The sequence below is a fragment of the Neofelis nebulosa genome, chromosome 9 (assembly GCF_028018385.1).
Source record: "Neofelis nebulosa isolate mNeoNeb1 chromosome 9, mNeoNeb1.pri, whole genome shotgun sequence".
NCBI lineage: Eukaryota > Metazoa > Chordata > Mammalia > Carnivora > Felidae > Neofelis > Neofelis nebulosa.
The window spans coordinates 111,710,987-111,729,556 of NC_080790.1; the positions used below are offsets into that span (position 1 = coordinate 111,710,987).

General features: G+C 42.2%; 1 protein-coding gene across 2 annotated transcripts in view; it reads left to right on the top strand.

The window, feature by feature from the left end:
* DNAAF9 (dynein axonemal assembly factor 9) overlaps nucleotides 1-18,570 on the top strand; it is a 132,602-nt gene that overhangs the window by 65,695 nt on the left and 48,337 nt on the right. For both annotated transcript variants that reach the window (XM_058685045.1, XM_058685046.1), the window contains exons 17-21: nucleotides 2,071-2,182; nucleotides 2,751-2,821; nucleotides 3,756-3,806; nucleotides 4,932-5,019; nucleotides 16,088-16,191. In XM_058685045.1, the coding sequence (XP_058541028.1) occupies nucleotides 2,071-2,182; nucleotides 2,751-2,821; nucleotides 3,756-3,806; nucleotides 4,932-5,019; nucleotides 16,088-16,191 (426 nt within the window). The remainder of the gene's footprint in view (nucleotides 1-2,070; nucleotides 2,183-2,750; nucleotides 2,822-3,755; nucleotides 3,807-4,931; nucleotides 5,020-16,087; nucleotides 16,192-18,570) is intronic.

Here is an 18,570-nt window from a genome sequence, read left to right on the forward strand (position 1 = left end):
AGTCGGGAGTCCAGTGGAATCATATTATTGTGTTAAGTATGCATTCAGCAGCCGCTAATGAAATAAGAAAGAAGAGAGAAGTTGTTGTTTTCAGTCCAAATCCTGTCCTCCCTTCCAGGCTGAGATGAGGTTCTGCCTTTTAATTTTCTCTCTCCCCTTCCTCAATATCAGAAGCCAAATATGAAAGTAAGGTATTGGGTATAACCCACAGGATTGTCTTCCTGATTGATCTAGGAACCAAAGTGGTATTCTCATTGCCACTTAAGAGAGACCACATAGCCCAGGAAGGTTTTGTATCGTTAGATGTTTAAAATTCTTTGGAGCAGATTAAGATAAAAAACCTCAGTTGTCAGACCTACTCAGAAAGCTAACTAAAACAGGGGCACCTGGCTGGCTTAGTGAAGTGTGTGACTCTTGATCTCAGGGTTGTGGGTATGAGCCCAGTGTTGAGTGTAAAGATTACTTAAAAATAAATCTTAAAAAAAAAAAAAAAAAAAAGAGGGGCACCTGGGTGGCTCAGTGGGTTGAGCATCCAACTTCAGCTCAGGTCACGATCTCACGTTCCATGAGTTCAAGCCCCGTGTTGGGCTCTGTGCTGATAGCTCAGAGCCTGGAGCTGGCTTCAGATTCTGTGTCTCCCTCTCTCTCTGCCCTTCCCCTTCTCTTGCTCTGTTTCTCTCTCTGTCTGTCTCTTTTTAAAAAATAAAATTATTTTAAACAAAAATTTATTTTAAAAAAGAAAAGTTAACTAAACTATAAAAGCCTACCTGTCACTTTTGTACATTCTTTTTTATGATGACATGAGAAATTAACAACTTTGGCTTTAACTCTGTTTTTTTCCTCAACTCTTCTGCTGCTTTTTTGTGTTTGGGGATCTAGCAATTTCTTCAAGAGCCCCAGGTCTCTTTTGTCTCTGTGCTGAGGGTGGTGCAGGGGTCCCAGGCAAGGACAAAGATGTGTGAAGGTGGGCTCTGCTTCAGGAGCTCTGCACCTGGGCATTCATTCAGCAACGTCAGACCAGGAGGAGACGGTACCTGAGAGGGCTCCTTGTGCCACTCATCATGTCCCTCACCAGATTTTCAATCTTTCTAGACCCTGGCTCTGGCTCATACTATTTTCTGCATTTCTTCTGCTAGATTCCTCCCTCCCCCCCGCCCCGCCCCCCGAATTGTTCCATTTTCATTAGTTTTAATATAAATTAGGACTTACTTACCAGATATTCAAGAACTCTGTTGCTCCAATTTTTTTCCAGCCTGCTGAATGCTCTATTTTATCTTGCCATAAAAACATATAGTTTTCTTTTAATTTTCTTGGTAGTGAAAGAAGCATTTGCAGGTGTCAGTATATACCCAGAAATATCCATGAAGACTTGTGTACTAAATGATTGACTACCTTTCCAGGCTTGTCCAGAACTTGAGCCCAAACCAAAAAAGGAGTTGGTGAGCGTATTGATGTGCCAGGATGTGAAGAGTACGCGAGGGTACAAAAAAAACCCTGGAAGAAACGCCCTCAACTCTGAGAAGCCAGGGCCTCATCACAATTAAGAAGGAAGGCTGTTATGTTTCTTTTAGGGAAGATAGACAATTCGAGGGACTTTATAGAAGAAACATAAAAATACTCCACTGGTCCAGAGCTCCAGGATGGCTTATTCAGTTAAGCATCCAACTCTTGATTTCAGCTCAGGTCATGATCTCATAGTTTGTGAGTTCAAGCCCCACGTTGGGCTCTGCTTTCTCAGTGCAGGGCGTCCTTGGGATTCTCTGTCTCCCTCTCTCTCTGCCCTTCCTGCTCACACTTTCTCTTAAAATAAATAAACTTTAAAAGAAAAATGCTCCTCTAGCCCAAGTGTGTCTCTGATGCAGCGGCAGTTGCAGAGATGCCTGGGTAATGCTGAGGTTCTCTCCCAGTTCTGAGATGTAGTTCAGGATAACTTTCGTTTTCCTTAGAAACTCTTGAGTATTCTTTTGAAATGTGCCTTAAAGCAGCATTTTGTGGTCTGTTTCTTAAAGGTCTCTCCCTGAAAGTTTAAGACTGACAACTGGCCTAACTCTGTTTTCTCATTTGATATAGGCTTGTATGACTGTCTATGACATTCCTGACTTGCTGGGAGGAAGGGGGTGCTTAGGGTCTGTGGTCTTCTCAGAATCCTTTTTGACATCTCAGATCTTGGTTAAAGAAAAGGGTAAGTGTTTATAAGAGGTCTTTAGAAAGCAAAACTTGAGTTTTTTTTGTTTGTTTTGGCAAAATAAGATATATATAATTTCATAGTACATATGTATATATAAATCATATATAATAATTATACATTATTGTATATTGTGATCTAATTATACATAATGTGTTATTAACATTAATATATAACATTATTTTCACATATACAGCCTTATTGGTAGTTAGGAAGAAGCAATTTTAAATAATAATTAGATCCTTTTTTTTAACCTTTGCACTACCTTGATAAAAATTAAAAGTGTAGATAAAAAGGACTGATTCCCAGGACTCTTCATTTAAATGTGTAATTCTATTTGTTGTAAGAAAAGTAATAGAGTTAACATCACAGGGAAAACTTTATTCCTCCCCTCTTAGTCTCCCTGTCCCCAGATGAGGAGGTTTTCAATTTCTGAGGGCATAAGATTTTGTATACTAATAAGAGGATCCCTCGCTCCTGAGAAGGGGAGGGGGTGTTAGCTGTTGGGCCTACAAGGTGGGCCAGGTAGTGCGCAGTAACTAGCATGTCTGTGGTCTTCCTGCAGATGGCACTGTTACCACAGAAACCAGCTCCATAGTCCTGACAGCCGCCATACCCAGATTCTGCTCCTGGCTGGTTAGTGTTATTCATCCAATGGAAGTGGACTTAAATGTGGAGAAATTGGGGAGAACATCTGAAGAAGAGCCTCTTCATTAGGTCCCTGGTGGGGTGTCAGATCCTAAACTAGCTGTTGTTCAGGAATGGAAGTTTTTATCTGAGCTCTTTGTGTTTATGCAAACAAACCTAGTTTCTTTAACTCTCTCCTAATCTTGGGAAAGTACCAAACGAAAGGAACTAAATGATTTCGGTCCCTGTTAAATTATTGAAAGAAAGACATTAACACCTTCATGTTCCATATGAGGACACCGAGGCTAAAAATTGACCAGCCTGTCTAAAGTCACACAGATAGTGCGGAATAGATCACGTGGCTCCTTTCTCTGGTCAGAATGGTTGCTGCTGAGTTTTTACAGCAATGATTTCTCTACATGTGGAAGGGTCCCATCTGCACCAGTGGGACTTGGTCTGAAACTGTGGTGCCGTGGGACACAGAAAGTATGACAGTAATGAGTGAAGTAATGGTCTAAGTACCTATTTTAGACTCTGTTTATATTGTTCCTACAATTCTGACATGGAAAGGGAAGAATCAGCCTCAGAGATGAACACATTTAAAGGAGAATGCACTCAAAATATTTTAATATGTTCTCTTCCCTTCATCCTTACAAATAGTTGTTTTTCCCTGAAATATAATTGGAGACAAAAACATCATTTCCACATATTGTAGGCTCATTTAGCTGGACCTCAGGTCCCAGTGAGAGAACCCACCATGGCTTTGGGCTCTAAGACTTGATGACTGGCAGCCAGCCAACTCTGCCAGCCATCAGGGCCTGAGAGCATGGGATTTGGTCGAGGGGCTGCCCTGTCTCCTGGAAATATTTGAACATGGGGGAAACCTAGCAGAATTTTACCCTTGAAGTAGGAAACTGAAAATTTGCACTCCTCTTGGATACAGGTAGAAGATAATGAAGTAAAATTGTCTGAGAAAACCCAGCAAGCAGTTAAGGTAAGCAGCCTTTTTATTCTTAATGTTAACATTGTATCAAAATGAAATGTAAACAATTTATGAAGATAATTTGGAATATTTCATTGTAGAGCTGATCTGAAGGATATGTTCCTCTCTGTCTCAATCCCTGCTTGCATTCTTCCCCTCCTGGCAAAGCTCTAGAAATAACCATTTCTCTCTCTCACTGCCCCTCCCCTGCTCACACTGTGTGTCTCTCAAAAATAAACAAACATTAAAAATTAAAAAAAAAAAAGTAGGGGGGGCTGGCGCCTGGGTGGCTCAGTCAGTTGAGCATTTGACTTCAGCTCAGGTCATGATCTCGTGGTCCATGGGTTCAAGCCCCTTGTCCGACTCTGTACGGACAGCTCAAAGCCTGGAATCTGCTTCAGCTTCTGTGACTCCCTCTCTCTTTGCCCCTCCCCCACTCATGCTCTGTCTGTCTCAAAAATAAATAAAAATAAACCTTAAAAAAATTTTTTTAAATAACCATTTAATGGGATGCACAGTTAGAGGGGATTTGTTCTGCCATTTAGGCCTTTTGGTGTGTTGTGGGTTTTTTTTTAATATTTATTTATTTTGAGAGAGAGAGGAAGTGCGAGTGAGGGGAGGAGCAGAGGGAGAGAGAGAATCCCAAGTAGGTTCTGCACTGTCAGTGCAGTGCCCAGCGTGGCCCTATCTCACGAACCACAAGATCATGACCTGAGCCAAAATCAGGAGTTGGACGCCCAGTTGACCAACCTATCCAGGTGCCTCTGGTGTGTTTTTTTTTAATCTCCCTGTACTATTACAAGCAGATCTCAGGTTGACCTAGACATATAGAACTGAGAGGTCAAGGCTTTGGGCCAAGGAGAACTGCTTCTAGTGGCTAGAAATCCACTGGAGCATGAACAAGCATAGCAGGCATTGGTGCCTGGACTCAGAGAGGACCTCACATTCTTTTCTTCGGCACAGGTCAAGAATGCCAGTAACATGACAAAGAGCCAGGCAGTGCCAGAGGTGTGGAAGAAATTGGGTATATCTGAGGCTACTAAGCAGCTTTGTAGATAGACAAATGGGCAAAACTTTTGATTCTGTGAATGTTTATGCTATAAATCATTTACTTTTTGTGATTGCTTGTTTTTAAAGGGGGATGCCTGTTTCCTGGGCACTTTTCTAACAGGAGGAGAAGGAGCATATCTTTATTCCAGCAACCCACACTCCTGGCCTGAGGAAGGTGAGCCAGCCGTTACTGTTCTCTTCCTGACTGTGTCTGGGTTCCTCTTCTTCAGGTATTGGCATGGGTGTTGTGAGAAATAATACATCAGATATTTGAAAAGACTTGTTGCCATAGAAGTATTTTCCTACAACCTTTCTCCTTTTATCCCCCCATTTTGCAGATAGGAAACTTGTGCTCTGAAGGTATGGGCCCAGAACCACAATCTGGTCCTCTTGTTGCCTCCTGAGGATTGTTCTCAGAATGGGCTAGAGCAGTAGCATGTTCAGAAATGGAATCTGTGGACCAAAGTCTGGATTCATTTTCTATTGCTGTATAACAAATCACCACAAATTTAGTAGCTCAAAACAATACATGTTTATGATCTCACAGTTCAGTAGGTCAGAAGGATTCATGTTGAGGGTCTCATAAGGCCGAAGTTAAGGCATCAGCTAGACTAGACTCTTGTCTGGAGACTCTGGAGAAGAATGTGCTCCCACGCTCATCTAGATTATCAATGGAATTCAGTTCCTTCAGACTGTAGGACTAAGGTCCCTGTCTTTTTGCCAGCTGACAGCCAGGACCATGCTTAGCTCCTTCTTGCAGAGGTCTCCACCCTGTGACAGCCCTCCCCCATCTCAGCAATGAGAACCTCCCTTGTGTTGTTGAATCTCTCTTATGCTTCTGTTCTGTATAAATTCCCTTTCTTTTTTTAAATTTTTTTTTTTTCAACGTTTTTATTTATTTTTGGGACAGAGAGAGACAGAGCATGAACGGGGGAGGGGCAGAGAGAGAGGGAGACACAGAATCGGAAACAGGCTCCAGGCTCCGAGCCATCAGCCCAGAGCCCGACGCGGGGCTCGAACTCACGGACCGCGAGATCGTGACCTGGCTGAAGTCGGACGCTTAACCGACTGCGCCACCCAGGCGCCCCTCCCTTTCTATACCAGCCAGAGAAAACTGCTTTTAAAGAGCTTGTTGTGATTAGAAGCCCACTCAGATAATTTCTCTTTTGCCATATAATGTTACATGAACACAGGCATAACATCAGGAGATGAAGGTCACGGGAGCCACAGTCTACCCTCTGGCCCCCCATTCATCCCTCCCACGTGCAAAATACAATCACCCCTTCCCAAGGGCCTCATTTCATTATGGTAATAGTTCAAAGTCCTAAATCTCACCAGCTCACAAATCCAAAATCTCCTCATCAAGATCATGTAAATCAGGTGTAGATAAGCTCTGGCATGTAATCCAGTAAGTACAACTGAACACAAGTCCTCTCCAGCTGTGGCCCTGTCGAACTAAACAGACCAGTTATCTGCCTCTGCCTTCCCAACACCCAAGGTGGCACTGGTATAGGATAACAGTTACAGACATTCAGCTTCAAAAATGGGGGAAATAGAAAATAAAAAGGAGTCATCAGCCCAAGGTAGCTTTGAAATGCAGCTGGGCAAACTCCAGAGTCTGGATTAGGTTTCAAGGCCTGAGAATAGTCCTCCATAGCTCTGATCTCTGCCACCTGGGCTCTTGGTTTCAACTAAACCCTTAGTGTTCCCCTCTGGGCTTGTGGCTACACCTTGGTCATCCTTCCTTTTTCATAAAGGTGGCACTTTGTAGCTGAGTTTTATCAGCCTGCTTCTTGCCAGTAGAATTTTGAGAATCCAGTAATCTCTTTTGATTTACACTCTCTCTGTCCCTTTCAGTCCAAGCTGGCAGTATTTTCTGCTGACCCAAGATTCTCAAGAACCTTGTTGGTTTTGCATGGATTTCTTGGGGATTCATTCCATTCTCCTTTTTGGTTTCCCCAAAATAACATTTTCTTAGTCCTATTCTTTCTCTGGTTGATACAGTCATTTTGTAGAGGAAGAGTTGTGACTTACTCCACAAATTTCTCAACCTCTACTATGCAAATCCCCTTTCTGGATAATTTTTTCTCCTTGAAAATATTTTGTCCAGTGGCAAATTCCTCTCTCTGTTCTCAGATTACTGGCTCAGCTTCTGCTTCTCCGTTCACGGAGGAGACAAAGCACAAGGAGTTTTGGTGTTCCACAAAATGCTGGGGGTAGTAAGTAATAGCATTTGCTGTCATGCCTGTACTACAGCCCCTGGTTGCACTTCTGCCTATCTAGATCTTGGTGCAGAAGACCGGTGTTAGGAACCCTTGTTGAGGGCAGCGGGTGCGTCACAGTGCCACTAGCCTTGGGGCAAGATTGCATAGTGTTTCAGAAGCAAGTTGTAGAGGCAACACAGAGGTGGTTGTGCTCTGTCATAGTTGAGCCAGTTATAATATTTATCAAGGATGTTTGCCAAAATTAGTTTGCACCTTCTTAGCAAAGGGCCTCGTTAGAAAAATAATTTTAAATTGTATTGAGTTTTCCTGCAAGATTCAGTGTGTCCTGAGGTTTCCACATAAAGGGCACAGCCAGGGATTTCTGGAGCCCTATTAGTCACACTCTTTTGAGAGTGCACTCTTAGTTTCAGAGGGAAATGTAGTTTGAATTAGGTGATTTTCTGAGGCAGAAAAATTAAATAGGAGCAGAGAATTTAAACAGGAATCTCCTCTAGCTATCTGTTAAGCTTTTTGCCACTTTGGAGCTCAGGTCAAGTGGGGCTTCGAGTTTGTACCACTTAGGGCTCTCTTAAGGAAAGAGAACACAAAACATGTAGGGCTCTTCTCGGGCCTTGGAAGGGGGCTTGGGCAGGTGAGGGGTTCTGAAGCTTCGGTGTCATTAGGGTCTTGGTGAGTCTCTCTCTCCTTGAGACTATGATGAGCTTGAAATTTATCTGTTCCCATTCCCCAAAGGCATTTAAAAAGCTCTTCATGTGGGAGGGGGGATGGTCTAAACGGGTAAGGGGCATCAAGGAATCTACTCCTGAAATCATTGTTGCACCATATGCTAACTAACTTGAATATAAATAAAACCATAAATAAATAAAAATAAATTTAAAAAGCTCTTCAGCATGCATTGTCTTAATTGAGCTTCTTGTCCTGAATCCCATAAGTGAAAACTTGACTGAGGTTACAACTGCAAGTTCAGGTAGCTCTGGAGGGTGGACTAGGTCTTTTTTTGTTTCTTTTCTTTCCTTTTTTTAAAAGTTTTTATTTTATTTATTTTGAGAGAGAGATCGAGTGGGGGAGGGTCAGAGAGAGGGAGAGAGAATCACAAGCATTCTCTGTGCTGTCAGCACAGAGCTGAGCTGAACCCAAGAGTTAGACGCTTAACCCCGAGCCACCCAGGCGCCCCTCACAGTGTTTTTCGAAAATCTGGACCAGGTCTTCTGATTCTCAGTCCAGGGTTGGCATTTCGAACTACATATAGACAAGAATAGTACTTTTTTTACTTTGAAATGCTTCCAGCTTTGGAACCTTTTTCCTTCCCCAGTTAGTGACTTCTGCATCATAGCAGCTTCCTGTTCATTTATGTCCTTCATGTGTCCTTCTCTTCCCCACCCTCAGGGTGCCCAGCTCCTAATCCTCAAGAGCCTGCTTAGGGTTTTACCACATATGCCTATATCCCTAAACAAAGTCTTGTTTTTGAGTGTAACATATATAATCACACACTGTGTATTCTTCTGGGACTTGCTTTTTTTTTTTTTTTTCTCCTCACTATTCTATTCCTGAGACCCCCCCCCCCCCAGATTATTATGGGTAGCCATATAGTTCATTTACTTTCATGGCTCCATAAGATTCTTTTATATGAAAATGTGCTGTTTATTCTTTGACTGTTGATGGTTTTTGAGGTTATGGTTTTTTGCTATTGCAGACAGTCCTGTCATGAGCCTTCTTATACCTGTATCCTGGTGCACATGGCACCAGGAAGATGCCTTAAAACACAGCTTCCTTGCTGTATAATCATTGATATATGTTGTCTCAGGCCCCTGGCTTTCCTGTTACATTCTGGCTGGTTGGTATGTTGGCATTTCTTGAATGTTTGCCACTTTGATTGCTATTGTTTTTTAACTTACCTAGCTGTAGAATGTTCTATGGTTTGCCTCATAAGAGTTCTCTGCACCACGGAACTGGGGGGAGGTCATGTTGATGTGGAATGTTGGGGTTTGGAAGCCAGTGGTCAAGAAAGAATTCTTGAGACATCTTCAGTGCAAAAAGGTGGTTTTATTAAAGCACGGGGACAGGACCTGCGGCAGAAAGAGCTGCCTTGGGGTTGTGAGGAGTGGCTGATTATATACTTTCGAGTTGGGAGGGAGGTAGGGATAAAAGTAAGTCTTTAAGGAATTTGGAAGCAAGAATCCCAGGACCTTGAGGGGCTAGCTGTTGTTAGGATAAGGTCATTTACTACTGTCCAGTAAAACCTTAGTCATGAGACCCTTTAGGTATATATCAGTGGGCCATATGTTTGGAGGATGATTGTTAAACATATATCTTGGAGGAAGGTAGACATAAAGGAAGTTTCCAAAGGGATTTTTTACAGGATCATAGAGGTCTGGCTAATGTCAAGCTAAGGTTGCCTTTTCCCTTTAGCAAAGTATTAACATCGAGGCAGCTAAGCTCCTTGGGGAAGGTTACTCTGCCTGTCTCTAGTACCTGTCACTGGGTTGTAAGTTATAAAGAAGTTTACTTTTTTTCTTTTGCCTTTATTCTCCACATCAGTGTGAATAGCCCCTGGCTGAAACACCACAGATTTCTCCTGTTCTCACCAAACTTCAGTAGAATTTCTCAAATAGATGCTTCTCAGTTTTGTTATACAACTTTGGTCCATTAATAGAGTCCTTAAAAAGTTGTCTTAGCAATTAGTCCGGTTTCTTTCCCTCTCTGTTTCTCTGCCCAACATGGGACTTGAACTCACGAGCCCCCAGATCGAGTCGCATGCTCTACTGACTGAGTCAGCCAGGTACCCTAACAGTTTCCTTCTTTCTGGAAAGGTGCTGCTCCACTTCACTGTCTTCTCACTTGCATCATTCCTGACCAGAAATCCACCTCTTATCTTTGTTCCTTTTATAGAAGTTATCTATTTTTCACTCCAGCGGCTTTAGAAAGTCTTTCTTTTTATCACAGATTTTAAGCAATTTTATTTTTATGTGATTTCATGTGTTTTTTTTTTTTTTTTCCATCTTCCTTGTGCTTGGAAATCATTTTGTGTCTTGATTGGATGGATTTAGTTTTCCTCAAATTGGGAGGGGTTTTTTGGCTTTTTTTTTTTTTTCTTTTTTTTTGGCACCTCCTATTCTCGGGGTCAAGTTGCATATCTTTGCTGCCTGGAGTTGCCCCACAGGCCCCTATTGCTCTGTACAATTATTTTCAGTCTTTTTTCTCTTTGTGTTTCATTATGCATAGTTTCTATTTGTATGTATTCTAATTTACTAACCTTCTTTCCTGCACTGTTGAGTTTATTAAATTAACATTTGTTAAGTGAAGCACGGAGTACCGAAGGGTGAGCCAAGTTCAACAAAAGACCATGAAAGAAATTGAAATAGAGAAGTTTATTACTCACAAATCTTGAAGGAAGTACACGCAATGGCATACCTTATGCCTCCAAGGGCACATAGGAAGGAAAAAGCAGAGTGCAGACGGAGAGGCAAGACCTGGGACACATGCCTTTATTAGGGTAGAGTGCTTTGGGGTTCCCAGGCTAAGTCCAGATTGGTTAATTCAAACCAAGAAAGCAGGGTTTTGGTAAGCACAAGGGGATAGCCCTAGAAGGCAGGGAAGACTTTTTTTTTTTTTTAAACGTTTTATTTATTTTTGAGACAGAGAGAGACAGAGCATGAACGGGGGAGGGGCAGAGAGAGAGGGAGACGCAGAATCGGAAGCAGGCTCCAGGCTCTGAGCCATCAGCCCAGAGCCCGACGCGGGGCTCGAACTCACGGAGCGTGAGATCGTGACCTGAGCTGAAGTCGGATGCCCAGTGACTGAGCCACCCAGGCGCCCCCAGGGGAGACTTAATAACAAGAGCTGTTGGGGAAGTCATGTCAGGAACTTACATCCTCTTGTGACTCTACGGGCTGCTACATAGGGCTTGCCTGATTTTAAGCCCCTTTTCCCCCAGGCCTCTTGGCCAAACAAAATGTATACGTAGGCAGCAATATCCTGGAGTAGCTTAGCTAAACTTTGACAACTATCTAATGTCATTAATCTCATTTAGTGTATTTTTCTTCTCAGACATTGTATTTTTCATCTCTAGAAGTTTGAGATATTTTTTACATCTTTTCATATCTCAAGTTAACATGGTTCAGTCTTCTAGCTTCTTCAACATATAGGATACCGTTATATTAATTTTTTTAATGTTTATTTTTTGAGAGAGAGAGAGAGACAGAGCATGAGCAGCGGAGGGGCGGAGAGACAAGGAGACACAGAATCTGAAGCAGGCTTCAGGCTCCGAGCTGTCAACAGAGAGCCCGGTGTAGGGCTTAAATTCACAGACTGTGAGATCATGACCTGATCCAAAGTCAGAAGCTTAACCAGCCAAGCCACCCAGCCCCTATAATAATTTTTTTAATATACTTTCTTCTAGTCTTATCTGGCCTTGCTTTTAAACTTTGTTAGCCAGGTGGCAGAACAGCATTTAATTTAGGGCTAATTTTACCCCACTGCTGAGGCAGAGGCCTTCTGAGTACTCTACCAGACATCCCTGTGAAATACAAGGCTTTCTGCTATGGCTGGTGGGAATGGGCAGAAAGTCTCATTCAAGGTATGGGTTGATGTTCATTGTTTTACATAGGAATATCCAGTTTTTCCAGTACCATTTATTGAAAAGAGTCCTTTTTCCTCGATCTGTCTGTGTACCTTTGTTGAATATCAGTTTACTGTACGTATTTACTATTTCCTACAGGCTTCAGTGAATGGTTGGCTCTCAGGCAGCTCCTTCATTGTCCCTGTAGGGCTTTAAAGAACGCGGAGTGTTTTTTTCTACTGGGCAGAGATTGTTCAGCATTGAGGCACAGGGACGCCAGTCCCATCGGCACATGGGGCAGTGGACACATCCTGAGAACTCTGGTTCCCAAGCTGAGTCCCACCCTCCTATTCTGGGAAGACCTAGGCAGTGGGCAACTGCTAATCTGCTGACTTCATTCTGAACCCTCTTGTGTGTTCCCTTGTGTCCACATGAAGCTAGTCAGGGATGCCATAGAGAGAATGTCCTCTGCAGCACTTAACGTGAATGGATTATATAGCTGCATATTACCTACAGCATAGATGACTCAGGAACAGATGTTGAGAGTAGTAAGCAAATCACAGAAGGACACATTTATTAAAATTCTATTTATAAAGGGGCACCTGGGTGGCTCAGTTGGTTAAGCGTTCGACTTTGGCTCAGGTCAAGATCTCACGGTTCATGAGTTCGAGCCCCACATCAGGCTCTCTGCTGTCAGTGTGGAGCCTGCTTCATATCTTCTGTCTCCCTCTCTCTGGCCCTCCCCCACACTCGCTCGCTCTCTCTCTCTCTCTCTCTCTCTTAAAAATAAACATTTAAAAAATTTTTAATAAAAAAATAAAAGTAAAATTCTATTTATATGAAAGCAAAACAGATGAGACCAAATAATGAATAGTTTATAGATACACTGAAATACAGTAAAATTATATGGAATTCGGGGTGTTGGTTCCCTCTGGGTAGAAGAGAGAGAGCCATTGAGAAAGGACATTTGGAAGGCCTCAAAGGTACTAGCAATGCTGGATTTCTTAGTCTGAGTGGTGAGTGTACAGGCGTTGAGATTTTGTTGTTACTGATTTTCTTTAAACCATACGTGTACATTTCACACACTCTCACACAGAATGAAAATTATCCAGCCATTGTATCATAGTTCCTCAGCAGTGATAGATGTTCCCTCTTCACACAGGCTAGACCACTGGAGGAGTTTTCTTTGTACAGCCAGTTTTCTAAAGCCAAATTCTTCATTGGCCCTTGGTGTCTTGTTTGCCTGAGGGCTCATCCTTCTGTTGGACTCCTGGTGATACAGAGGTCAATCAAAGAGCCAGGCCTCAGTCCCCTGCTGCTTCTTGGGTAGTGAAGGAGAACTTGCTCTTACTTTGGGTTTTTAGACTCACAGAATGGAGAAGGAATGAGAGAGGCCATTCAGTAAGGGCACTGGGGATGAGACAAGGAGCCAAGGAGATCTCATCAGGAGTTGGCTCCCATGGTCACTGAGAAACCCCTACAAAGGCATTTCCCTTCAGACTGAAGTCTGACAGTCATGAGTCCAGAGCAGATACTGGAAGTGTCTTTACTTCATGTGGATTAGGATCCAGAGACCAGGTAACAGGCACTGGGCCACCCAGTGAGTCACATTTCATGTGTGCTCTGAGGATAATGAAAGTTACTGCTCCCAGAGCCAGGTCGAGGAGTCGCTGCGACACAGGGCAGTCTCTTTGCGCCAGTACTAAAATCAGTTTCTGTTTACTGTGTTCTTGCCCTGGGCCAGGCCCCAAAATGAGTGCTTTTCCAACACTGCCTTATGAATTTCTGTCTTGGTCTTTTCCGTTTTATTTCAAGCTTGAGTCTAGAGAGAAAGGAAATACTGGAGATGACCTCTCACATCTGTGCTCTTTTCTGGAAGCTTTGGAAGGATGTTGAGATTTGTCTAGGAGGCCTTTGAGTGGCACTGTTCTTGCTTCTGAGAAGCGTCTTGTTGGAGCTACACAGGTGGAGGGTGAGCCCAGAACCTGGAAGGGTACCAATACTAAGCAGTAGTAGGGGAGCAGTTCTTAACCTAATACCTGTTGACCTCTCTTTTCTCTGTAAACAGTAGGTAGAGTTATCTTGTGGCTAGAATCAGTGAGGTCATGACATGAGGAGAGTGCTGAAAATCTCGGCTGGGACTTGGGGGAGCTACTAGAGGAGCTGAGAGAGCAGAGGAAGGACTGCGGCAGCGCTGTGGGCCTCTTGAGGCTAAGAAGCAGAGAGAGCACATCGTCAGATCAGCCGTAGGGAACCATTTGGAGAGAGCCAAGTGGGGAGAAGCCGGGTAAGAACCAGAGGGGCCCAGGTGCCACAGTGCCTTGGCTGCACTGCACATAGTTCTGTCACTTTGGGGAGAAACTTCTCTAAGCTTGTGTCTCCCCATCAGTCCTGTAAGAAGAAGATTACTTGTTAAATTTGTTGGGAAGATGGAAAACTGTAATGTATATGATGTGCTAGGTGCAGTTAGTGTAATTAGTAAATACTGAGCAGAATCTGTTCCCATCCCCTTCCCTAAGAAAACAGAAGTTAAAGTATGCCCTGTCCTGGAAGATCTGCCCTAGATGTGGGTGAGAGGAAAGTCAGAAACTTCTGAGCAGTAGGGGAAAACTGGGGGCCTGAGGTTTCAAAGGCTCAGTGACATCAGAGGATAAGATTTGGGAAGTGAGATAGCAAAAAGGATGATAGGATGTTGCACTCCAAGAGTAGGTTCTGGAGCTGAAGATTTCAGAGGTTAAGATGTTCTGGGTTCTGTTTTACTGCTGTGGCATTGGGATTGAGGAGTAGTGAGTCCAGAATGGGGTGTGGGTCATCCCCTGGATCTCAAAGAAGGGATGGAAGTCTTGGTTGTTTGAAACATTGTGGCATGATTAGGAGGGTAGTCATTGTGAACATTGAAGGGAAGAAAGGGCTTGTGTGTCTGAGGGAATGAAAATATTGTGCCATCATGGAAGGGAATGGTCTGGGAGCAGCCGTGAAGAACCTTGGCACTGATACAGGATGAAGCTGGGTAGTGGGTGGCTTCTATTCAAGAAGCCTGTAGGGCAAGCCTATGTGCAAAAGAGGTCAGGCTCTACTTGTTAGAGGTTGCGAGGCTTATAGGCCTTGAACCTGGATGCCTTAAACTGGGCAGCTGCTGCTGCCCCAGATGCTAAGGTTAGCACTATTTCCCTCTAACTGAGCATCTAGTTTGTCTGTTGGTATTGAGGCTCCAAACCTTCCTCTTGTACCTAAAAGCTGCCTCTACCTGCCCTATTTCTTTTCATGCCCCATTAACATGCACACTCCAGCACACTTACTCAGTTAGGCCTTTCTGCCTCCTGAAACCGCACCTCCTCAGGAAAACTTGAAGTCTCCAAAATTCCTCACCTTTGCCTTTGTTCTTCTTGTCATTACAATCTCAAGCTTTGGGGCTGCATTCCTAGAGCTACAGCTCAAGGAATCAGTCCCTCTTCTTTGTCTTCTGCCCTCTGTAGTCTTATGGGTGCTCTGGGTGCTTCATCTCAGTTTCCAAACCCAGCCTTAACACTTGTCATCTTAGCTCTCCATCCTTTCTTGGTCTGCCCCCTAGGGCCCATAGTGAGCGATTCTGTATGACCTTGACCACCCAGAAAACAACAGTTCTCCTTAGACCTGAATCCTCGGAACTGAAGAAACCACATCTAGTGTCTACATCCCACCCATCTTTTGTGAATATAGAACAACAGGTGTCTGGTGTGTATAGAATCCCCTTATTGCCTAACACAAATATTCCTTTGCTGGCCACCCGGACCCTTAGGCTCCCTTTACTGTCCTTCAGCTGAGACCCTACTGCTCTTGTTGGGCCTTAAGTGAGGGATGTGGTCTCTTTAGAGCCAAGCCACCTTCTGCCAAAATAGGAGGAAGCAGAGTTTATAAACTCAGCGGTAGAACAAACATACCCCAAAGTCTTTTTCAGTGTGTTCCCGTAGAAGACACCCACAAGTGAATGTGAATTTTGCCTCTCCCCATCAGCTGATAACTTACTTGTTTTTTCTAATTTGTGTACAAAGACTGTGATGCCTCATTTCTCTCTGAAGCTCTAGGAGTGTACATCAGCTTCCCCAGAGCACGGGGCTCAGCATAAAAATCATGTAACTTGGGGTGCTGGGTGGCTCAGTCAGTTAAGCGTCCAACTTCAGCTCAGGTCATGATCTTGCAGTTCGTGAGTTTGAGCCCTGAATTGGGCTCTCTGCTATCAGCATGGAGCCCATTTCAGGTCCTCTGTCCTCCATCTCTCTCTGCCCTCCCTGGCTCGTGCTCTCACTTTCTCAAAAATTAAATAAATAAATAAAAACATTTAAGAAAAATTGTGTAACTTAAGCATTACAGATACTAGTCTCTAGTTACCACTGTGGTTTGCCCTGGTACCTGTAAGGACATTGGGATCTAGCCCCCAAGATCCAACCCTCCAGCTCTGACCAGCTCTTTTTTCCTTCCAGGGAAAGTGCATTTCTTCTCTAGTGGTCTTCTGTTTTCTCACCGTCATCACGGAAGTATCGTCCTTTCCAAGGATCACATGAATTCCATTTTATTCTATGATGGGGTAGGTGTTTTACCAGTCCATGGCTTTGATGTTCAGAAGGATACTCACACTTCTGAGGTGAAAACCAAATAACTCCCTGTCCCTGTTCCTCCACCATGGGGCAGGATTGCCAATAATTTAATTTATTGAAGTATACTTTAAATACAGTTAACTATATCCATTTAAAGTTTTGATAAATGTATATACTTGTGAAACCACTATCACAGTCAAGATACAGATGACTTCCATCACCCCTAAACTTTTTTAATGCTCTTTTGCAGTTCATCTTTCCCTCTACTTCTGGCTTCAGGCAACTACCAATTAGCTTTCCGTCACCGTAGATCAGTTTGCAGTTCTAATATGGGCTCCTGGATGGCTTAGTCAGTTAAGCATCTGACTCTTTGTATCGGCTCAGGTCATGATCTCACAGTGTGGGATCAAGCCTTACATTGGGCTCTGCACCAAGTGTGGAGCCTGCTTGGAATTCTCTGTCTCCCTCTCTCTTTGCCCCTCCCCTGCATGTGTGCACACACACACACTTTCCCTCTCAAAGTAAGCAAATAAAATAAAATAAAATAAAATAAAATAAAATAAAATAAAATAAAATATTACATAAATGGACATCATACATTCTGTACCCTTTTGAGTCTGGCATTTTTCATTCAGCATAATGATTTTTAGATTCACCCATGTTTGTATCAATAGTCTGTTCCTTCTTGTTGCTTTATTGCCGAATGGTATTTCATTATTTGGATATAACATAAAATTTATCAGACTAATTTATAATTTGAAACTCTAGAAAGTCTCAAGGAGAGAATTTACTAAAAAGTAAAAAAGTAAACTGGATAAAATGTTTTTGGTGATTAGAACAAGTTATTTTCTATTAATAATTCTGTCTTTATTAACATGAAGTTAGTTAGCATATATATGGAAGTACATCAGAAACAGCCTCACACTACCATGTAAAACAGTAAATTGGCAAAGAATAAATAAAAGGTTCTATTGGCAAGGAGAAATGCAGTAAGTAATATGAATGTCCAGCCATAGGGGTGGCTTTAGAGGATAGTGGGATGCAATCTTTGAAAATATTCACAGATAGTTTGTAGCAACTTGGCAGGTGCTGATGGTAAATGAAGTTTTAAAAGCAGGGTCCTGGGGGGTGCCTGGCTGGCTCAGTCAGTCCAATATGTGCCTCTTGATCTCTGGATTGTAAATTGAGCCCCATGTTGGGTGTAAAGATTACTTCTCTCTCTCTCTTTCTCTCTCTCTCTTTTTTTTTTTTTTTTTAAAGTTTATTTATTTTGAGAGAGAGTGCACATGCACAGGAGAGGCTGTCAGCATGGAGCCTGACTTGGGGCTCAAACTCACGAACCATGAGATCATAACCTGAGCTGAAATCAAGAGTCGGACTCTTAACCGACTGAGCTACCCAGGTAACCTTAAAGATAAAATCTTCAAAAAATAAAATAAAATAAAATAAAATAAAATAAAATAAAATAAAGTAAAGTAAAGTAAAGTAAAGTAAAGTAAAGTAAAGTAAAGTAAAGTAAAATAAAATAAAAAAATAAAAGCAAGGTATGGAATTAGAAAGATAAATACAATTTTGCACTGCCTGAAAAAGGCAAGTCAGTAAATGAATAGGAAAAAAGACTAGAAGGAAAATTACTAAGATGTTAGATGTGGTTGGGTTTAGACTATGGAACTTTGGATTGATTTTTTTTTAACTTTCTCTATTCTATTTTTATATTTTTTCAAAATTTTAATTAGTGAACATGTTATTTTTATAATGAAAACAATTTTTTAAAGAAGCTTTTCCCTAAGATCAGGACCAAGACAAGAATGCTCATTTTTGCCACTTCTATTCAATATAGTATTGGAAGTTCTAGCTAGAGTGGTTAGGCAAGAAAAAGAATTACAAGGCATTTAAATTGGAAAGGAAGAAGTAAAATTATCTCTCTTCACAGATGGAATGATCTTATATGTAGAAAACACTAAAGATTCACACAGAAAACCTGTTAGAATTAATAAATGAATTCATCAAAGTTGCAGGATACAAAATTGACACCAAAAAATCAGTTGTATTTGTATACCCTGGTAATGACCAGTCTGAAAAAGTTAGTAAAAAAAACAATTCCATTTACAATAACACCAAAAAGAATAAAATAAAATACTTAAGAATAAATTTACCCAAAGAGGTGGAGACTTATATGCTGAAAACTACAATGCATTGCTGAAATTAAAGAAGTTCTAAATAAATGGAAAGACATCCCATGTTCATGGGTAGGAAGACTTAACATTTTTAAGACCACAATTCTACCTAAAGTGATCTACAGAGTCAGTACAGTCCCTATCAAAATTCAATGGCATTTTTTGCAGAAATAGAAAAACCCACCCTGAAAT